At 33.9% G+C, this 17,876-nt stretch overlaps 1 protein-coding gene across 5 annotated transcripts in view; it reads right to left on the minus strand.

Annotated features, from left to right (window-relative positions):
- The window catches only part of Gphn (gephyrin), a 623,546-nt gene that overhangs the window by 271,787 nt on the left and 333,883 nt on the right, over positions 1-17,876 (minus strand). For 3 of the 5 annotated variants that reach the window (XM_027929749.3, XM_071607954.1, XM_071607955.1), the window contains exons 6-7: positions 5,988-6,054; positions 1,969-2,241 (exon numbers count right to left, since the gene is read on the minus strand). In XM_027929749.3, coding sequence (XP_027785550.1) covers positions 1,969-2,241; positions 5,988-6,054 — 340 coding nt within the window. Of the gene's footprint in view, positions 1-548; positions 657-1,968; positions 2,242-5,987; positions 6,055-17,876 lie in introns of all 5 variants that reach the window. The other 2 variants (XM_071607952.1, XM_071607953.1) reach the window with 1 other exon arrangement.

Genomic DNA, 17,876 nt, shown 5'->3' on the forward strand with positions numbered 1-17,876 from the left:
AATACTTGAAAGTTTGATTCTAAAGATATGTAAATCATAGAATTTGCGTTAAGATTCAACTCCTTAAATGGTTGTAATGAGAACACAGTGAAGGAAAATAAATGAGATGCAAAATCATGAGGAAAAAAAAATGTAGAAAGCAAGGTAAATACAAATTAAATATTAGCTTGACTAATCTATCTAGATTTTTATGACCCCAAAGTAATCCTTTAAGGGGTTATCTTAATTCAGTCAGTCTATTTATTTAAAGATTATCCATAAATTTTCCAAGAAAAAAAATTTGGAGCAACAAAATTCTTGAAAGTCATATGATCAATGCTCATTATCACAAACTACAGAATCAATGATAGCAGAGATAATTAGGCACAAGACAAACTATTACGTTACTTGATAAATTATGCTCAATGGCAGTTATACTTTCACAAGACACTGTTGAAAATCCATCAGAATAAAATAACACATCTTCCATGATATGTTATAGTCCACCTCCAAAGAGAAGAAGTAGGGTGTATATCTGCAAAATCATTAATGAGAAAGCCTTGTCTTACCCGTTCATCTGTACTGCCTGTTGCATGATGGGGATAATTGATGAGACCAGGGATGGGCTGCGCACCATGTGCCATGATAACAGCAGGACTGGTGTAGAATGGATGCTTCTAATGCACAATACATAACAATTATGAATATAGTGACAGGAAAACATGCAACTACACAAGCAAAATGACCAAAAGGAAAAATGGTAAAAACAAATGGAACAATGAGATGCCATAATTTTCTAACTACGGTAACAAAATCAGCTTAGATTTCAAATTCTATAAACGTTTTCCTTAAGACTGAAACTAATGGTACTTTTCACTTTTAGTTAAGAGTAAAAGTGAAGAAAATGTACCTATTTAACCATTTGTTCCAATAAAAAAACACACACAACTTAAATACTTACTAGTATTAACTAAGGACTTAATAGATCATTGAATAATCTGGATATAGATCATCTTGTCTTCATTGAAGGAACCATTTGATACTTGCCTTAATAGAAACTTAGAAAGGATTTCTCTATGATTCTAATCTATATTTTCTCAATAAAAACCTAACTATGCTCATAGCCAAAATATCTGAATGACCTATAAAACTCTGCAAATTACTTCTAAAGCAATTGAATTTCAACCTTCGTGCTATTAATCAATAAATAAACAATTATCATTTTTACAATTGATATGTTCCTTTCTAAAGATACTAAAGAAGATTAGGTGAATTCTACCAGGTAAGAATAACAGTGTAAGTCATTTAGTGACTTTAAAATGACTGAAGTTACTTTAAATATCTCAGAAACTGTTCAAAGAGAATTTGTAATACTTTGATATTATTCTAACAATATTTATTAGTTTATTAAGTTAAAAATGCAAATGTATTATATTCATTTTTTTTCTATACCACTAGGGTAATTTGTGTGCAATATTATTTAAATAAATGTTTAGTTAAGGAACATTTGACAACTGCTTAAAAGCCTTGTGTTTAAATTTTTTTTATTAATTTTTCTCAACTGATTTCTAAGGTTTTTTTAACTTGTTTTCTGCTCTGTTAAGAATATGTTAAGTTTTGATGTTTTTCATATATAAATATTATGTTTTAATATGCCCATAAAAATGATATCTTCAAAGAGTTCTTAATGTCACATTGTTTGTCATGGAAGCTAAACTTCAACAAGTGATAGTAGTATCTATAATGTCTCACAGCACAGAATAAACTTCATTGTCTTCAAGGTCTATATCAAGAAGGAAACATAGTAATAGAGTGTAATGGATATCCCAGTTCTTTAGTTCTTTAGTATGCTCTAAAGAGAAGTATGGAAGAATGGGATGGAAAGAGGGATGTAATCAACACATTCACCTGGGGGTCCTCCAGATCTCTGAGCCTCTCTCTCTCTCTCTTTTTTTTTTTTTTTTTCTGAGCCTCTCTTAACAGGCTTACCTTGGCAGCAATGGCTGCTGCAGTTATATGTGATGAAGAACTATCTTCTGTTGAAGCAACACCACTGTCTTTCTTCTCTTCTTCCTCTTCTTCACATTGTACCCCTTTGTCTTCTGTCTGTTTATGGGGACTCGTTGTAGGAGGAGGGGAGAGAGGAGGTGGTGGAGAAGGTAAATCTTCTAGTTCATCGTGTACCTCCTTTACTTTTACAATGGCATCACGTAAAAGGTCAATGGCATGAGGTAGAGCTGGCAGTATGAACTGAAAGCATTCCTGTCCACAAGAAGAATAAAGGAAAAAAATGAGGATGAAGCTTTCTCTACACATATAAAATGGTGTCAATCAAATTGACTCTTGATTTTGGATTTGCATTTCCTTCTATCAATTTCAAGAATGAATTACATTTAAAGCATTGCTTTTACAATGTGAAATATGAAGTAAGCATGGCATACAGTATTTTCCATAAACTAGAGAATGACTAAGCTAGTATTACAGTACTAGATAAGCACATGCTGCATTTTTTTTAAGCTAAAATCTGATACAACTTTAGGGTTTAAAAATACATCATGAGAAAGGTGAGAAAGGCAAAAGTTTTCAGTTATAGTAGGACACTAGAACTGACAACCCACAGGACAACTAGATTATTTTGTTCAGAAAATAGTCATTATGTGACTATCATAATAAAGTATAACCAGGAAACATAGTACAATATGTAAAAATAGAAATGAGCTTATATATTGACTTGCATAAAGTAAATATAATCTGCAGCTCAAGTGCTGAGATTACCTACAATGTATTACCAAAAGATAAATGTGAGAAGTTATAACCAAAACATAGAGCCAGGTATGTTGGGGAATAAGTAGAAGTATTTCTCTTTCTCATTTAAGGTAACACTATATCAACTAAGATGTAAAGAAATAACTTAAAATTTTGGAGAGATTACTGGAATACTGGAAGGCTGCCTAAACTTTTGACTTCTCTTTGTATGGCTCAATCAGTTTACTATATAATAAGAATTTAACCTTGACAAAAGGGCATTTAGGGCCTTTACTCTCAGCTTCTGGGAAGTTTCTCTAGACCCTTGGAATGACATGCCTGATAAAAAGTCTTTGCCTGGAGAGTTTAGCCACCAGGCACTAAAACTCTGGATACCACCAGCTAAGGTTAGCATTCTTAGCTGGCAATACTCTGAAAGTACTATTATACACTGATGAAGGATAACATTTCCATGTCCATGACTCCAAAAGGAGAGGACAATGTAATTTCCTTGTTTGATATCTTTCTTGTATTCTTCCCTATGTACTTTTCTCCTTAGATGATTTTAATTTGTATCCCTTCCCTATAAAAAATAACGATGAGTATAACAGCTCTCAGTGAGTTTTGTGAATCCTAATGAATTATTAAACCTAAGAGTGGTTTTAGGTATCTTAAATTTGCAATTGGTATCTGAAGTGAAGGCAGTCTTTTAAAGTATTCCAACTTTGTAGTTGGCTGAAGAAGATAAAAGCAATTCAACTCGATGGTCCGAAATACATTATTCTTGCCTCTAAATTTGGGTTTTTGCTGACTCATGAGTGGTGTCCAGTGGGCTGGCCATATGGTCAGGCAGAAGGGCAACGAAAACTGATCTATTAAAGAAATGTCTGCTTGGGGCATGGCCTTAAGGAAATCATTGGGGGAAATTAACAGGTGCATTAACTGATGGATATGTTAATGTTCATCAGAAGAACTTCCTTGTAAGATTAGAAGTTGATTAGAAATGGAGAGTGGATATAAAGTGTAATTGCTTGATGCTGCTACCTTGGCCCATGAGATGATTGGACACTGAAGGGCTACCCAAATGTAAAGATAGGCTGAATCTAGATATAGTTGTACCCTCTGAGACAAAATGCTAAGAATTGTTTTAAGAGACTGCAGAAGGCTATGGGGCAGAATCCAATGGTTTGGGAAAGGCCCTGCATGTAACTGGCAAATCATATTGATGCAAGTGGCTGCTGGTTTACACAAAGAGATCCTAATATTTTCATCCTCAGAGTAAGAGTTTGATAGAGAATAGAATGGGCAACTGAAATATATGTTGTTTTCAGTGAGAGGAGATAAAGGTATTAAGGGCTGGTTTGTGTGTGTCTTCATGAGTACATGATCACATTCAACATAGGAAGTGGAAAAGGAAGGTCCCCACTACAGAAATACTTTCGCTTTTCTGGGAAATGGGATTTGGGGAACAATGCTGGTATGACTATACTTTTTCTTTATAAGTGTACTTTTTCTTTTTCTTCCATGTTACCTCAACTTTCTTTTTTTCTACCTGATGCAGTGGTCTCAGGATCAGTATACAGCTGTAGGTACCAGAAGAGGGGATGATTCTGAAGTGAGAAAACTGTTAACTATATCTTTAAACTTTTATGTTATAATCCTTAAGGGACTAATGTTACCATCTGACCAAATTAGGTTTGAAAGAGTGCAGTTATATTGCCTAGTCGGTTACGGCAGTCTACTAGCTCTTTACCTTTATAATCGTACCCTATATGGATAGGAATGGAGTGAGTGGGAAGCATTTGCAAAACTAGCATTATTGATGACAATCTGGACCACCACGGTAATTGAACCTTGTGTTCCTTTCAAAGAAATGTTTGGGTAAAAATGGATACAAGAATGGAAGCTTAGGTGAAGAAATGCATGAAAAGGTTATGCAGTGAGGAAAACAAAAGATAACACTGGTGTCTCAAAAGAGGCTTAGAACAAAAGATGATATTGTTTCTTAGCACAACAATATCAGACACTTGAAAGGATGAAGTCATATGTTGCTAAGACCACTCCTTTTTTTAGAACCTGACACGCTTGAAAATCTCAGTGGTAACACCTTGGGAGACATTTTGGTCATCCGATATGATGATAGATGAGCTCACTGTTAATTTCTGAGGAGGACTCTAGTATTGGGTCAGTATCTTTTGACTTGTTTATCTACTTCTATACTGTAATGCTGTAATAATGTCATTATTAGTAATATTGCAATATTGAAATAGATGATCAGATGTATAGAGAAACTGAGTTAAAAATTAGTTTCCTCAGAATATAATATCAATAGAAAATGACTGGACTAATGAAGAAGTGAAAATTAGTTCAGCTAATTTCCTTGGTATACAGTTTTGCACAAATATAGTACAAAAAGTACAGTAGGTCAAGGTGGAAAATGAGTATACTACAAAAATATAAAAGTGTTTGCAATAGTCCACATTACCTCTTTCAAATCTATAAATACTGATAATATAGATGTCCTCTTTGATTAATGTTAATTTTTTGCTATATGAAAGCTTGGGCAAAATGCCAGTGGCAATTTGTGTAGTGAAGAACTAACATTACCTCAAGAGAGTTTGACCTTTGTTCTCAGCTACTGGGAGGTGATCCTTAGGTCCTCAGAATATCATGCTTGATAGAAGTAAAAATCCTTTGTTTTCCTGAGCCTTTGGCTACCTAACAGGGGCTTTGGGTTACAAGGGTATTGGTTTTGTCTTTGGAAGGTAATAGAGAGTATACCTTCCAAAGACATCAGTCCAATCTCTGGAAAGGGCTAAAAAACTAAAGGTTAGCCACATAGTCAGTATGTAACACCACCACCTCTGGATACACCAAGAGTGCAGGTGATGATCTCTGACTGACAATATTCTATGTGTACTTTCACACACTGACACCAGGAAAATAAAGCATTCATGACTTTACCAGCAGAGGACAATAAAAACCTCCACATTTGGCATTTTTCCTCTGTATTCTGTCTTATGTATTTTTTCTTTTGGTTAATTTAATTAGTATTTTTCCCTTATAATGAACTATAACTGTGAGTGTAACAAGGGTTGAGGGAGTTCTCTGAGTCTTTCTAGTGAATTATTGAAACTAAGGGTGATTTTGGGAATCCCCCAATTACTGTCAGTAATGTGGAATGCTCCAACTTTTTGGTTTGCTAACTCCCAATACTTGGTTAAAAGTCCTCACACTAAACCATAAATGTCAAGGATGCTTACCTGAGATCCTTTCTTGCTACCTGGTAGGTTAATTATGAGAGTTTTCCCTCTGATTCCACATACAGGCCTGAAAGGAAAGAAAAAGTGGATGAATACTAAATTGCAATGAATGTTTGGTTTAAATATATTCAATAACAAAAGCCAATCAAATTTTCTTTACATATAAACAACTGTTTTAGGAATAAAATCATTATAGTAAGAGATCTTCCAGTTGCTACACAAATTGGGCATTCTGGTTAATGTTTTTATAATAACAATTAGTATGGTGGATTGAAAAAAGGCACTGAATGTGGAATCAGAATAAAGAAGCTACTTTGAAACAATTTGATTATATTCAAATTAGCATTTTCCCCCTAATATAAGTTTTTTCATATCTCATACAGTTGTAAGATTTCAATCAGTGAATAAAAGTTATCAAGTGTAGTAATATTTATGTTCAAAAGTCTAACATATAAAGCACTGAACAACTGAGTGAGATTTAGATTTGTGCTCCTGCTCAAGAAGTATAGAAGCTTTAAAGTAAAATAAGATTTTTCATAAATGAATGCATTAGGGAAAAGGTTAGAGAGCTCAGTTACTAACAGGCTCATTGGTGGACACAGATCACTGAGAGATCATTATCAATTTCCAGTCTACATTTTAACCAATAGATTAGATAAGAAAGATAAAAAGGTGGAAAAGCCCTGCAAGTCTATTGTCAAAGTTGAAGGTCTGGATTTTTGTGTGGCAGTTAGAATCATGTTCTTTGTTACTTTGATCTTGTAACATTATTTCTTTTTCATCTTTTGAAAACAAAGAAATTATGTTAATTAAAAAATTTTACAACTAATATTTTTTTAGTCATGTAAGAGAAGAGTTGTTCACATTTATTTAAAACTTTTCTTATATCTGAAAATGACTACTGAGTCACCTTTAGACTTCTTACGGAAATTCATGTTTTCATTAAAAAATTTAAGGCTTATTTTCTATCCTTTAATTTTAGTTATATTTCTTTAAAATATGCTTTTGTTCTAGCAGTCAAAATTGGATAATGTACTTTAGTTATTCTCAAAATGGCACCGGATAATTATATAGTTGTTAATATGTTTCTATTTCTTAGGAATTTTGCCTGTCTTTCCTAACCAAAGTGCTGTATTACAGCCTTTTATAATTTTGATAGCTAATTCATTATAATATCAGTAATGTGATTGGAAGGCCAACAACTTCTGGCGATTTATTGGATAAATCTAAAATTTCAGTGAAGAACTTTAGTATGCCCTCATAGAATACAATGTTCAGAAGGCTTTTAGCACTTTGCCTCCTCTAAGAATTAAAAACATTCCCATAATAGGGCTGGGGATGTAGCAGAGTGGTAGAGTGTTCCTCTAGAATGCATGAGACCCTGGGTTTGAACCCAGCACTGGGAAAAGAAAAAACAATACACACATACACACATTCATTCTCATAACAATTCTGGCATGTTATGCTCTCACCATTTCTGTAGAAGAGAGAAAAATATAATTTTTTAAAATAAAACATGATAAAATAATCTGACACGCAAAGAATTTGACTGACCCGTGGCCCTGTGAACTTTGTAATTTTACATATTAAGTTCATTCTACCTTGTGTTTCTGTAGTTTCTTTTTCAAAGTATAGTGTCCATGATTTTATCCTGACAATGATGTTCTTTCTATATGTATTTTTTTTCATTCTTTTGGCTAAGCTATGTTTTTTAAAAAAAATTTTTCTATATGTATTTTAAATTTATTGGATATTATGGAAGTTGAATTTTATTTCCAAGAAAATCATAACATCATACCACAATGTTAATAAGAAATGAAACTACAGTTAATTTTTTTCCAACTGTTTAATTTGCAAGCTCAGATTTGTAATATTTCCAAAAATACTTCATCTTCTCTAGATTGACACCCAAAGAGCAGTGCTAATACAACCAATGGCTATATTTTGACGACTATTTCTGTGTGTTATTTATATGTGTGTGTGTGTGTGTGTGTGTGTGAGAGAGAGAGAGATAATGACAGGTTTTGCTACACAGTAGGAGAAATTATTTCTGTTGTTCAATTTCTTTGGCCTTTTATTTTGCCAAAATTAAATTTGTCATTTTTTATTCTCTGTGAATTCCCTGATCTCTTTAAGTGTTTACAAACTAATTATGAAATGTGCTTTTTTATTTCTGGGATGCTCAGAGTCTATGAAAGACAAAAGTACATCATCTTTATATAACATTTCATGGTTAATAAAGTATTTTTACATGAACTATCATATTTAATAATATAAAATAAAAGCACTAGAGTCTTAAAAATAGTCCAGTATTTACTAAGCATTATGTGATAAACAATTAAGGAATTTATAAATGTAATACAGAACATTAAAATACATAAACAAATAGCTACAACACAAGATAGTAAGTGATGATAGAAACTGGTATAAAGTTCAATGAGTTCAAAAATAATAGCAGTACATTTATAGCATGAGATAGGACTTTAGAGAAAAGGGGGCATTTGAGCAGCTTTATAAAGGAAAGTTACTCCAACAGGTAAGGAATGATAGGGGGAAGGGCAAGAAAAAGAAAGTAGCTATGTGTGGGGAAAAAATTAAAAAGTACAAAGGAAAAAAAGCACCAAGTGCATTTTGAGTATCACTCTTTCAATTGGCAAGAGTGCATTATACTTATGGAGGAGTAATGTGAAACAGGAAAAGAGAAAACACGTTGTAGTCTGGTAGATCAGTAATGTTTCAATGTGTAGTCTCTGAATGACCATAATATACATAACTTGGGAACTTGGAAATGCAAAATCTTCCACACTGTCCCTACCTCTTCCTCTCTGTTACTGATCTATGGGGTAAGAAGCTATGGGGTTGGGATCTAGTAGGCTGTATTTTAACAAGCTGTCTGGTTGATTCTGATCCATGTTAAAGTTTGAAAACTACTGTGATAGACTGCTTGAATTTTGATACTAGTTACTATCAGTATGATCCTGGATTAATCACTGAACTTCTCTACTCCTTAGTTTTTAAAACCTAAATTATTGAAAGGAGTAACATAATCTCTTAAATATAATGTATGCAGTAGGTAGTATATAACTGGCCTGTCTTCTCTCAAAAAGTACACTGGGATTAGACAGTGGAAGACAAATTCGCTGTAAGAAGCTAGAATATATTCTTAAGGCACTGGGACCATTGATGGATTCTGCTCAATATTATTAAGAACTATTTCAGGAATAATAGTCTAAGATGAACTGAAAGGGGGAAACACATGATGTAAAGGAAAGAAAATCTAATAATGCAAAACATTAAATATAAGTTGAATGAATTTTGGTTCATGTTCTCTGAGATATCTATTTCAGCATGTTATGCTCTCACCATTAAACAATGATTTGTTCTTTTCTCCCTTCTATTTTTTTTTAATTTTCCCTTCCTTTTTCACAGTGGGTGAGATGTGGAGGAACTTTTCTTTTAGTCAGTAATATTATGGCAATTCAACTAGGATGACATGTAAATAATGTAGCACATAACATTTATGTGTTACTGACTGCTATGTACTTACATATTATTTTCATATTATTCTCATAGTAGTCCCATGAAGTTGGTATTGATTCCAACTTTATAAATGAGGAAACAGTATGAATTTGACCATGGTAACAGTTAAATGTACAACTGGGATAAGAACTTTTCCAAAATATGATGTAATAATATTACTGCCTTTCAGGAAATCAGTTCCTCTTGAAATCGTGTATCTTACTCCCTCCCTCACTCCCTTCCTCCTTTCTCTCTCTTGTTCTTTCTATGTTTTTTAAAAAATCTTTAAACTTTACTCCTTTCAGGTAGACTGAATTAAAAATGAAAAGGAGTTGAATTGTAAATTTAACAGTAGACTGGTTATATGAAGAAATAATCCAGTATATGACTTCAGATGCAACCAGAGCTGGATAAATAGATTATTAAACCAAATAATTTGGGCTTAAATTTTTAGTGAAATGTTTAGAGAAAGAGAAATAAAATAAAACTACCCACCAAGTCCCATCTCAATAAAGTCATCTCTCATGTGCATTATCTTCTAAATTTTTCACATGTAAATATAAGTAACCATCATCTTGGATAGAGATGTTACTTGCTTTTTAGTTCTAGTTTTTAGATAACTTTTTCCATTTCAGATTTTTCTGATATATAGAAGACTAAAAATGGCACTTTTGTCAGAATTGTAGTTAGGATAGCATACACCTTAGTCAATGAAAAACTGAAGCATATTTGCCAAAATTTATACTTGCAAACTTCAGATATTAAAAAGAAAATAGAAGATATAAATTTTTCTTTTTTAGATATCTTCATTTACTATTTTATTTCTTATTTTTTTAAGATACATATTTTTATGTATTTCCTTTGAAAGGGTTTCAGTTTCTTTAAACATCAAATTATAGGAGGCATGAACACCTAATATATTCAATATTAAATGTCCATGTAGAAGAAATTTTTAAAAGCAAAATAAAGAATATATTAAAATCAGTCAACTAGGCTAGTGCAAAAGCCTGAGTAATAGTTTTAATTGTCAGTAATTTTATTATAAATTCATCTAGTTCATTCAATAAATAGTTACTGAGTACTTTCCATGGGGGCTAGGCAGTGTTAGGTAATGGGGCTACAAAAATAAAACAGTCTTGCCCCGGGGGAATTTACAGATATACAGAAAAGTATCAATAAGTGTTAATATGCTTAAATAAATACTACAGGCATATTACTGCAAAAATACTAAGGGAAAAATGGGAAAGGCATTTTAGCTATATGTGAGGGAGGGTTGGGTGGCTAGGGAAACTTCTAAGAAGAAAGGAATATATAAGCTAAACCTTGTAGGTGTTACAGAGATGGAAAATAAGAAGTACACTTTCAGGCTGAGAAAATGGCATGTACCAAGGATCCAGAAGCTAGCAAGAGAACAACCTTATGTGTGTGGTAACAATAAATATGGGTGGAAGATACTGTTAAAAAAAAAAAAGGGAAATTAAATGTTGAGAGCCACTGCCAGTCAGAATGATGCCTGGCATTTGCCAGAGGGAATGTTTGAAAGGTGATGCCAGCGAACCACTGAGATGATGATTTGAGTTAAGCTATATATAATTGCTGTGATGCTGGATTGATTGTATTGTATATTTGACCTTTACTGTCAGACAATGGGGCAGCTCTTGCTGCCTCAGGCACTGGCTATTTTCCAGTTCTCCCGGGGATTCCCGGAGAGTTCCCATTGGTTGGGAAGTGCGAGAGGAGGGATTTCTGGTTGGGGTGTGGTGTGTCCCTGGAGAAAGCTGTGTGCATGGCTTCAAGGGAGTTCCTGTTTTGAACCTACAAGGCTGTGTGGCTGCTGGGTTATTTTGTGCCCAGCCAGACTTCGGCAATTAAATAGGCCTTGGAAAGTAATCTTAAAGTATTTAGTTTTTATCCATAAACTATATCCACAGCAGAACATGAAATTTCACTGAAGAGTTCTGATCAGAGAAATAACAAACTATCTGTATTTCCAAGAAATATTTCTGACTGCAATATGGAAAACTGACTGGGGAAGTCCAAGTCAGGAAACCAGGAAATCAGTTAATAGGTGAAATAATATAAGAGGTGAATTAGGTTGGTTACAAACACAATGAAGCAAAGTAGGCAGGTTATCGTTAAGTGTATTCTGATATACAGAATACAATGTGTTGGGTACCTTTTTCTCCAAAAATACTTTTGGCAATTTTAATACATAAAGAATAATTTTTAACAAAGGGAACATTTTGAGGAAAACTTGTACTGATCTAGATTTGTAGTATATTTATAGCATATTCTATATTAAACTTGATCATAACAGGTATGGGTGTAAAAATATAAAAAAGTATTAACTAAAAAAATTTTTATTAAGTATTAAATAAAAAAATGTATAAAATATACACAATAACAATAAAAACTTACTGATATGCCTACCATCTAGGTGAAGAAACAGACTATAACTGAAATCCCAAAACACTACTTGGTGCCTTGCTTAGATTTCAACTCCCTTCTTCCCCAGATAACTATTATCCTGAGTTTCAAACCTATTATCTTCTTACTTAATTTTAGCAGCATTATTGATATAATTAGGACACAATTAATGGATTTAAACTGTACAATTCAATGGTATGTAAAGTATATACATAGTTGAGTAACCATTACCATGATCAGTTTTAAAATATTTTCATCATTTATGGGGTAAAAATGGGAGCTCATAACCCACTTGAATCAAAGTGTGAAATATGATATATCAGGAACTATGTAATGTTTTGAACAGCCAACAATAAAAAATTTAAAAAAAAAAGAGAAAAAAAAAATATTTTCATCACTCCTGACAAAAATACCACAGCCATTAGAATTCACTTCACATTTTATTCCAACCCTCAACCACTAATCTACATTCTGTCTTTATAGATTTACCTATTCTGAACCTTTAACATAAATGGAATCATATGTGACTTTTTGTGACTGGCTTATTTTACTTAGCATATGTTTTCAAGGTTCATCCATGTGGAATGCACATCAGTCATTTGCTTACTTAAATTAAAAAAACCCAAAATTTCCTTTTCTTGGTGACAGGGTCTTGTTTATATTGCCCGTGGTTGGTCTTGAAGGTTTGGGCTCAAGCAACCCTTCTGCCTTAGCTTCCTAAGCCAGGACTATACTACAGGCATGCACCATTACAACTGGCACTTAAGCATACTTTTGCACACATGTTAATCAAAACATATTGTTCAGTTTAGCATGTTTTAAAAATTTATACAAAAGAAATCATACTGTATATGTTACACAACTGATTTGCTTACTCAATACTGTGTTTGAGATTCCTCCTTCCTGATGTGTGCAAAGCTATAGAACATTTTCACTGTTGTATACCATTCCATTGTCTGGCTATACTTCATTTCATTTATCCATTTTTCTTTTCTTTTTTTCTTAAATACATTTTTTAGTTCTCAATGGACCTTTAATTTGTTTATTTATATGTGGTGCTGAGAATCGTACTCAGTGCTTCATACATGCTAGGCAAGAGCTCTACTACTGAGTCACAACCCCAGCCCCTTATCCATTTTTCTTGATGGACATTTGTTTTCATTTGCTGCTACTATAAACAATGTAGCTATTAACATTGCTTTATATTTCACGTGAGGCTTTCATTAGGATAATGTTCTTCAAATTATTGATCATAAATAATTAATAAGGTGATATTATGGTTTGAATGTGTTCCCCCCACAAGCATGTTGCATTAATCCCTAATGCAACAATGTTGGGGAGGGGGAGCTAAAGGGAGGTATTACTTGATGAACCCAGCCTAATTCCATCTTAAGATTGGGAGCCAACTCCTCACAAAGTCATGAAAAGTTAATTTCTGTTTTACTATAAATCACTGCAATTTCTAAACTTGCTTGGAATGCCTGCTCATGCCTTGAACTCACCCATGCCTGGTTTTCCCTGACCAGATAACAACTCTCTCTGAAACCTTAACTAGGTTATATATATATAAGCTTAACTCATAAATTCTGGCTTTTCCTGACCAGATAACAACCCTCTCTGAAATCCTAATGATGCCTCATAAATTCTGATGTTGGGATCTAAATTTACTCCCTAAGTGCTGAACCATTTAGACCATTAACCTACTACCTTAATGGTCTATGTATTATGCTTGTCAAAATCCTGTTTTCTGTAAGTTCTCAAGACACCCCACTTTTATAACTTTTGTGCTATAAAACTGTGATCCTTGAGAGCTGGAGTACTGTTCTCTAACGGAAGGATTTCGGGAGAGACAGTCCAGGCAGGTCAGAATTACACGCTTGCTTTAATTTGATCTGAAATTGGTGTTGGTGGTCTTTTCTTTGTGTTGTGGTTTAACATTAATGAATTCTCCATCCTCATGAATGGATTATGGGTGATTATAAAAGGGCTTTTTGGTTATGAGCTCAATCTCCAATCTCTGTCATGCATGCTCTTTTACATTTCCACCATTTGCTGTGGAAAGACACAGTAAAAATATCCCAGTTTGATGTGGGCCCCCTGATTTTGGACTTATCAGCTTCTACAACTGTAAAAAATAAATTACTGCACTATATAAACTACCCATTCTCAGATATTGTTATGGCAGCACAACATGAATTTAAGACAGGTAGAAAAAAAAACCAGAAAGTATCAAAAAGCCTTCCTTAAAGTTACAAAAAGTATTGTGTCATAAATTTGTGAGCTCTGTATATACCCACATGTGGTGTATATGCTTAAACACACACACACACACACACACACACAAACACAAAGACATGACTATATGCATGTGTGTGGGTACTAGGTTAAGATGTGAAATATATTTGGTCAAAAGTTTGAAAGCTACTGTTCTAGGGTATCTAGATAGAAGTAAAACTTATGAGTCATAGGAATAGGCAGATGTGCAGCTTTAATACATAAAAGCAAATAGTTTTCCATAATGTTTACCAATTTATATTCTTATCAGCACTGCTGCTACCTGTTCTTGATATTGCTTGAGCTGCTTTTAAAAAAATGTATTTTGGAGTCTTGTTAAGGAAGCCGGTTCCTATTATGACATGTTAAAGTGTTAGGCCTCTATTTTCTTCTAGCAGTTGCAGGGGGTAGGGTTTCTGGTCTAATTTCTAGTTCGATGAACCAAGAAAAGCCCAGGACCAGATGGATACACAGCTGAGTTCTACAAAACCCATAAAGAAGAACTAATACCAATACTCTACAAATTATTTCGTGAAATAGAAAAAGAAGGAGCATTTCCAAACTCATTTTATGAGGCCAATATCACCCTGATTCCAAAAACAGGTAAAGACACAACAAAGAAAAAAAATTAGACTAATATCTCTAATGAACATAGATGCTAAAATTCTGGCAAATCAAATAGAAAAACATATCAAAAAGAGAGTGCAACATGATCAAGTTGGAATCATCCCAGGGATGCAAGGTTGGTCTAACATATGGAAACCAATAAATGTAATTCACCACATCAATAGACTTAAAGATAAGAATCATATGATCATCTCAATAGATGTAAAAAAGCATTCGACAAAATACAGCACACTGTCATGTTCAAAACACTAAAAAATCTATCTAGGGATGACAGGAACGTATCTAGGCATCTTAAAGGCTATCTATGCCAAACCTCAGGCCAACATCATTCTAAACAGAGAAAAATTGAAGGCATTCCCTTTAAAAACTGGGAAAAGGCAGGGATACCCTCTTTCACCACTTCTATTCAACATAGTTCTTGAAACACTGGCCAGAGCAATTAGAAAGATAAAAAAAATTAAAGAGATACAGATAGGAAAAGAAGAACTCAAATTAGCACTATTTGCAGATGATATGATTCTATAGCTAGAAGACCTAAAAAGTTCTACCAGAAAACTTCTAGAACTAATAAATGAATTAGGCAAAGTAGCAGGATTTAAAATCAAAAACCCATAAATGAAAGGCATTTCTAATCAGTGACAAATCCTCTGACAGGGAAATAAGGAAAACTACCCCATTTACAATAGCCTCAAAGAAACAAAAAGAAGTTGGATCCAAGATGGCAGAGGAGAGGAGGTACTGTTTCTGGCTGCTCTGTGGAATTAAACCAAGAAAACAGGAGGCGTCTCCACAAGGTGTCACCTAGATGAAATACAACATCTCAGAGCATTTGACAAGACCCCTATACAGTGGATTTTCACAGAAACCATCAGAGCTACGAACACCTGTGCAGAAATCAGAGTGTCTATATTCCAATAAGACTTTGGACTCCGGACACAAAGCCTGCAGTTTTAGCGCACACATGGCTCTCAAGCAGCGTACCAGAATCACATAGTCAGCTCCGCGCCGCTCCCACGCAGGCCACATGGCTGCAATCTAGCTAAAGGACAAAGCCATCCTAGATCCTCCTGCCTCACCAGACAGCTTGGCACTGGAAGTAGTCCGACTCCATCTTGGAAAACCTCTCTAGCCATTTTGGTGGGCGTGGCTATCAAATGGGACCTCCATTTGAGAAGTATATTATCCTACATCCGACCTCCAGTTCATTGGCCACCGCCAGAAATTATAAACCTTTTTATGAAACTAATTATTATATTTTAAATAATAATTGAATCCAACATTTCTGGACATTGAGACTAAACTGTAAATGTTTTAATAACAATAATTTGTTCATTAGGATCTGTTCACATTGTCCTTCCCCACAAAGGAGGGATCATGGAACCATACAAGAGCACTACAAATATATAAGGTAAAAACAATAACACACCAGTCACACAGAGGTGGGAAAAAAAAGAAATGTGAGCAACATGAAAAGACAAGGAAAGAAAGTACCACAAATAATTCAAGACAACACATCATCAAAAGAATTGACAGCTACATCAGAAAGAATTTTAGAGAAAGATTTAAGACATTAGAGAACAAATACAGGCAGTGAAAGATCACTTTGACAATGAGCTAAATAAACAAATCCAAGAAGCAAAAGATCAAATCAACAGGGAGATAGAGGCGATTCAAACAAACAAACAAACAAATAAACAACAACAACAACAAAAAACCAAACAGAAATCCTTGAAATGAAAGAACTAATAAATCAAACTAAAAACTCAAAGGAGAGCATCACCAATAGAGTAGACCACTTAAAGATAGGACATCAGATAATGAAGATGATACACTTTATCATCTTGAAAAGAATGTAAACAGCACAGTGAAAATGATAAGAAACCACAAGCAGAATATTCAAGAAATATGGGATGGCATAAAAAGACCAAATTTAAGAGTTATTGGGATACAGGAAGGCATAGAAGTACAAACCAAAGGAATGAACAATCTGTTTAACAAAATAATATCAGAAAACTTTCCAGATATGAAGAATGAAACAGAAATCTATATCCAGAAGCCTACAGGATGCCAAATGTGCAAAATCACAACAGATCCACACCAAGACACATTATAATGAAAATGCCCAACATACAGAACAAGGAGAGAATTTTAAAAGCTACAAGAGAAAGGAATCAGATTACATATAGGGGTAAACCAATTAGGATAATGGCAGATTTTTCAACACAGACCCTGAAAGAAGATCCTGGAACAACATATTTCAAGCTCTGAAAGATAATGAGTGCCAACTAAGAATCATGTATCCAGCAAAATTAAGCTTCAAATTTGAAGATGAAATAAAAACCTTGCACGATTAGTAAAAGTTAAAAGAATTTATTGCTAGAAAATTGGCACTACAAACATCCTTGGCAAAATACTTAATGAAGAGGAAATGAAAAACAACAATGAAAACCAGCAGAGGAAGGTAGCACACTAAAGGAAAAACTAATCAAAGAAGAAAACCAAGTCAAGTTAAATAACAAAAATAAACAAATATGGCTGGAAATGCAAATCATGTCTCAACACTAATCCTAAAAGACAATGGCTTAAACTCACCAATCAGAAGACAGGCTAGCAGACTGGATTAAATAAAGATCCAACAATATGCTGCCTACAGGAGACTCATCTGTTTAGAAAAGACATACCCAGATTGAAGGTGAAGGGTTGGGAAAAAAAATCATAACACTCACATGGACTACGGAAGCAAGCAGGGGTTTCCATACTCATATCAAATAAAGTAGACATCAAGCCAAAATTAATCAAAAGGGATAAAGATGGACATTACATACTGCTCAAGGGAACAATACGCCAACAAGACATAACAATCATAAATATATATGCCCCAAACAATGGTGCAGCTATATTCATCAAATAAATTCTTTTCAAGTTCAAGAGTCAAATTGACTACAACACAATAATCATGGGTGACTTTAACACATTTCTCTCACCACTGGATAGATCTTCCAAACAAAAGTTGACTAACGAAACTATAGAGCTCAATAACAC

This window comes from Marmota flaviventris, chromosome 2 (genome assembly GCF_047511675.1).
Source record: "Marmota flaviventris isolate mMarFla1 chromosome 2, mMarFla1.hap1, whole genome shotgun sequence".
NCBI lineage: Eukaryota > Metazoa > Chordata > Mammalia > Rodentia > Sciuridae > Marmota > Marmota flaviventris.